This window comes from Anoplophora glabripennis, unplaced genomic scaffold, assembly GCF_000390285.2.
Source record: "Anoplophora glabripennis isolate ALB-LARVAE unplaced genomic scaffold, Agla_2.0 scaffold4685, whole genome shotgun sequence".
Lineage (NCBI taxonomy): Eukaryota > Metazoa > Arthropoda > Insecta > Coleoptera > Cerambycidae > Anoplophora > Anoplophora glabripennis.
The window spans coordinates 1-5,877 of NW_019420770.1; the positions used below are offsets into that span (position 1 = coordinate 1).

General features: G+C 32.6%; 1 protein-coding gene across 1 annotated transcript; it reads left to right on the top strand.

Annotated features, from left to right (window-relative positions):
- Positions 1 to 4,194: 4,194 nt before the first annotated feature.
- On the top strand, positions 4,195 to 4,638 carry LOC111692903 (endoglucanase-like). The gene has a single exon (XM_023457032.1). It carries the CDS (start codon positions 4,195 to 4,197, stop codon positions 4,636 to 4,638), a length of 444 nt encoding a protein of 147 aa, XP_023312800.1.
- Positions 4,639 to 5,877: the final 1,239 nt, after the last annotated feature.

The following is a 5,877-nucleotide window of genomic DNA, read 5'->3' on the forward strand; positions in this document are numbered from 1 at the left end:
TTAATACACTGTCACATTCCAAGTCCTGGGCAGATTTCAAAAATTCACTTCACTTTCGAATTTGGTTTTGCCAACAAGTCACCTCAGGTCAACAACCTGTCCCAGTCGAACATATACTCTAAAGATGGTCAAAGTTGGGACAGACGAACAACTGGATTCATGTTAGGTGTTTGATCGTCAACCCTGATACCTTACAATTCATTAACCAGGGATAGGTACCATATTTCCAATATATTTACAAATTCAAAACTTCCTTTGCTCCAGAGTAGATTTTTATTATAACAGACGCCTCAGTCCAGTATATAATTCAAATGTTAAACTTAAAACTGATATTGTAAGTAATAAACTATTAAATGCATAGTAAAAATAATAGACTTTCAGTGACATTAATAAATATTTGTATAACTTGTCAGGTATTAGGATTAGATTATGAGTAGAAGTGAATATAAACACAGACTCTCTTATTACGAATATATTATTACACTGTCATAAGTTGAAAAAGGAATACACTTTTAATATATCTCTCTTTTATTTTAAAGCAAAACTAAAGCAACACTGGTTATTATCTTCTCGATCATTTTTCTTAATAGTTCAATGGATATATCCTCATTAATAGAACTTAATTTTTGACCAGAATATTACTAACAAATCTTTAGGGAAAGTTTTAGGATTATTTCAATTAACTCTTTGATTTTCNAAGTCATTCTTTATTGTACAGGTGGCTTTGTTGGAAGAGCCACTAGAGTGCAATAGACATATTATGTGCCTTGCAATGTTTTATCTTCAATCCTGCAGACTCTCATAAAAGAATGGTTTAAAATCTAATCCAATCCCGAAACACGAAGATTCGCATCCGCTTCACCCTCTGCACACGAACATCTGGTAAGTGTATTTTCAACTTCTATATTTATACGCTTTCCATTTGATCAACATATTTGTTGGTCCTTCGAACCGGATTTGAAGATATGAATCATGTTTAGATATTCAACTATCAAATAAAAATTGAAATTCCGAACATATTTTTTTTAACTGAATGTTTAAAATATTGACCTGAAGTTTAGGCATATAATTCCAGACTCGAAAATAGTAAACGTTTAACAAATAGTTGGTAAAGAATTGTGAGTAATAAGAAATTTAAACAGTAATATAACTTCATATTTATTTAGTTTGAACATGATAATAATATCCTTCTATCTTAAATTACTGTGTTTTCCGTATTTTTCGGTATATTTTTTGCAAAACTCGAGCAAAGTCAAGTTGGTTGGATATTGTTGGATTAGGAAAAATTGACAATTGAAGTCAAGTGAAAAAATAGTATTTTTAGACACAAATCCTGTATTTTAAAATACACGATATAAATATCAAATATATTTTTCAAAATCGCTCTAAATATACACCGTCGGACAAATCAGACGAATTTAATCAGTACGGATTTATCTTGTATTTCAGTTTGACATTTCGGTGCGTAAGTAAAACGGCGACGTAATGGGTGTTCCGGAGTTCGCATCGTAAAATGTGACTTGTTTCGATCGTCAGTTCATATCACGTATTAAAACGGATCGGTACATCTAAAGAAATGTAAATATAGGGTTAATATATTTATTAAAGTTTTTTTTATTTAGTTTGTCTTGCAACTAATAAAATATCGTGTATCTGAAATGATTTTGTGGGGCAAGGAAATCATATCAGTGTAAAAGACATGTTCAAAGTCAAATGCATATGAGAACTAGACTCATACAGCTGCTGTACTAGATATTATTATTATATGATGTAGTTTTTGTATTCAGTTGGGTAATATTCCGGCGTATGTACATGTATGAATGTATCAAGTCGCACTAGGTAAATTTTGTTATTTTCCCATCTGCAGTTTCGTCTACAGCTGGCCAAAATTTTCTTTTCCACTTAAGTCCGTACATAGTTTTTTCCGTGATATATGGGCAATCCATTTAACGACTGCGAGTAATGGCCACTTAGGTACAACATCATCAAGCATGGAATAGATGAATAATTGTTTGACAAAATTTTTCAACGTAGAATCAACTTGTACTCAATTTGTATAAAATTATAGGTCAGTAGTAAAAAAGGAGACGTTTTTCTGAAAATAATGCCACATATTACCCACGGTTTCAGCAAGATTGTCCATAAATTACTTTAATAGGCAAAGGCGAATAGGACAAAAAGAAAAATGGAATGATCACTGTCCAAATTTGGCACCAACAAATTTTTTATATGTATAAGATTACTCGCCCTGGTCTAAAGGATCTACAATCAATTTCATAAAATCCATATTATATCAATAGTATACCATACTAACACCTTATTATTAGCCGATAGAAGCAAAGTTTCTTTACATGGGGTTTTACTGTTGCAATATGGAAAAACCTGCTAATCTCTTCGGGAAATTTGGCAAAAGGTAGAACCAGTAACATTATCTTTGCTACATCGGATGTGATTAAATGAATCACCACAAATTTTACCAGACAATTTGAGGCCAAAATATGCTAATTGAGCCAAACATACCTAGTCCAAAGTAGCTTCATTGGCATGTTACAGGGTGGACAAATATATAACAAATATACAAATATCAGGAAAGATGTTTAGCCTAGAAACAAACTGGCGCCGTAATTATGTAAAGTTAAAGACCTTTTTAGTAGTGACGTCACATACGCCAAAAAATGCCATAAAAATGTCGTCTTTGTCACGACCTTAAATATCGCGATATTCTGGCAATATTAGAAATATTTAAGAAGATACTTTATCACCTCAAGTGATAAACTAACAGAATTATAGAATTTATATATTTTTTATAGAACAATATTGACTTTTACAGTAATTAATAAATTAAAATGATACTGAGCATGTGCATTAAAAATAATTTCATGTGAGCCAAGTAGCCTCGCAATAGGATGTAATTCAAGAAGAGCTTGATTATAGTTAAGAGTACATCTATAATAAACCAATTGAACACTCGACACAGCACAGCACCAAGAAAAACAATAAAAATATTTAATAGAACTAGAAAATGCCAAGATTAAATAGCGATTACATATCAACAAGATCCCACCTGCGTATGAGGTTATTCTTCCCGAGCATGCGCATTAAGAATAACACGGCTAATGTTAAACTTTTATTTAAATTTAGGAATATTATTTTGTATCATTTGTTGTAAGTTTTAAACACATTACAGTACAGCACCAAGAAAAACAATAAAAATACTTAGTAGAACTAGAAAATACCAATGTTAAACAAAAGAAGAGAAATACACTAATGGTGACAGCGATGATATATCAACAAGATCTCACATGCGTATGAGGCTATTCTTTCTGAGCATGTGCAGTAGGAATAACATGGCTAATGTTAAATTTTTACTTTATTTAAATTTAGGAGTACTCTTTTATATCGCTTTTGTAAGTTTTAAGGATATTAGTGTATCTATTTTACGAAACACGTATTGGTTGTTCTTAAATACTTCCAAATCCTTGTAAAAATAAATTAATTTGAAGTTGTTCATTTTTGTAGTACCTATCTATGTAAGGGTCAGATTCGGTCTATACAATTTCGACTATGACAATTTGTTGTAGGATGCCTAAATATGTGACGTCACACCAAAAGAGTCTATTGCAAGATTAATATCACGGATCGTATAAGTCCCTTTAATACTATAATTTTGACATCTTAACAACTCAACCTTTTATTGGTTTTCCCTAGTAGGAATATGAAATGTAATGTTGATTAGATAAAGTATTAAATGCAAAAACATATCGAAGACTTCTCTAATGATGTGTAATGACTTCATTATTTACTAATTAGCACACTAGTGAATAAAGTCCATTATGTATCTAAATCATCTGTATCCTAGCATTCACCGAGTGCAGAGAAATAAAAAATGTTTACGTGATTCCGCAATCCTAGAGTTTAGTTAGCTCGTGACACGTCAATCAAAATGTCAAGAGGCGTACCCAATTGGAGTTTGTTTATTGGGTAAATACGCTCTTATGTCAAAAATAGTTTAGAAATAACTTTTGATGTACCTGATAAGCGCTTAAAATGTTTGGGGAATTTTCACTTTATCAGACTGAAGTGTAGTTATATTTTTCGAGATAAGTCTTAGCGAGATAAGAGGGCTAATATTTAAACCACGATTTACTACTTATTTATTCAGTGTTTTCTAACGTATTCTGAAAACATTTCAAGATGAAGTCACTTCTGCTGTTTTGTTTAGTTGTACTGGGCACCTTGATCAACCAGAGCTCATCGAAGGATGCCGCTCAGGAAACCGTAAGCAAGCACGGTAAACTGTCCGTAAAGGGTACCCAATTGGTCAACCAAAATGGTGAAGCCCTACAGTTGAAAGGTATGTCCCTATTCTGGAGCGTATGGATGCCTAAATACTGGACTAAACCCACCATCGACTCGGTCCACAACTACTGCCACTCAAATATCGTCCGTGCTGCTATGGCCGTTGAGTATGATGGCTACTTGACCGACCCAACTACCCAAATGCAAATGGTGGAAACCGTTATCGAGGCAGCTATCCAGAATGACATCTACGTAATTGCTGATTGGCACGATTGGCACGCGGAACAACATTTGGAACAAGCCAAAGGATTCTTTGAGCAGATCTCGANTACCTGTTAATTACTAATTTAACTAGGTCTTTATTACTTTTGTTAGAAATGCACGATGTTAATTTACTGTTTTGGATAATGCATGCGTGTGTTCTTGTTGTTTTCTCATAATTTCCATTTGTTGTTCTTTCAAACATCTCCTTCAGTTTTACAAAACACTTTATACGAGGATATCTTTGTAAATCTGGATTATTAAAATGGTAAATACTTGTCAATAAACAGTTACCATGAGTTTTACTAATTATTCTATTATTTATACTCATTCTTCTTTAGAGTAATTCATTTCACTATTATTACTGTCGCTTTTCAATAAAACCTTATGTGAATCGAAAATTTTCCAGATTATCCTTTGACAGGAGCCTACTACGTTATTTTACATATAAGCTATTTGTAAACTTCACATTTTTTCATAGAAATGAGATTTCATGAAAAACTAATGAATTTTGGTATAGGAGCGGGTATAGCAAAGTTGTAGAGAATTTAATTCTGCATCTCATGGTATGAAAATATACAGGGTGTGGCATTTAAAAAATTCGAGATTTTTCAATTGGCAATTTTGACATGATATTTTGGTCAACCTGTATAACGCAGGCCAGTTTTTGGAGCATGATTCGGAACAGTCATCCTTACTAAACATCTGATAAAAAAATGGGCTTAGTAGCTAGTAGTATAACCTGTCAGTATCAGAAAATGTAAGCAGCCAATGTCGACTAGAAAAACCTTTCAAGCGAGATATCTCAAAAACTGTGAATATTTGAATAGAACTATTCTACATAAAATACCCTTTATTTTTTATGTAGAATCCGAAAAAAATATAAAAAATGTGTTTCCATTTAAAAAAACCAAAGTTGATGTCTGGCCAGGAAAAGTGGAACACCCTGTATAGTTGAATATATTTTTAATTTGTACATTCCGAGAAATGTGGCAACACAGTAAAAAGAAAAATTCATATATTCCTCATTTTAACATAGATATTGGGCTTTCCCGCACTAGTGGGACACGCTGTATATGTTTTTTTTATTAATTTAAGTAGGTGGCCATATCGACGCACCGCAATGAATTGTCAACCAGTGACGGCGATATTGGGAAGCACTGTACAGTCCGTACGATATTTGTTGAGACAGAATTACAAGAAAAAAATCAGCCAATAAAGTTCTATTATCGGAACTATTGTAACAATTAACCGTGGCAGGGGCGTGCCTTGAAATTTTCCACGTTATTTTCAGAATATTAAAATATAAACACCATA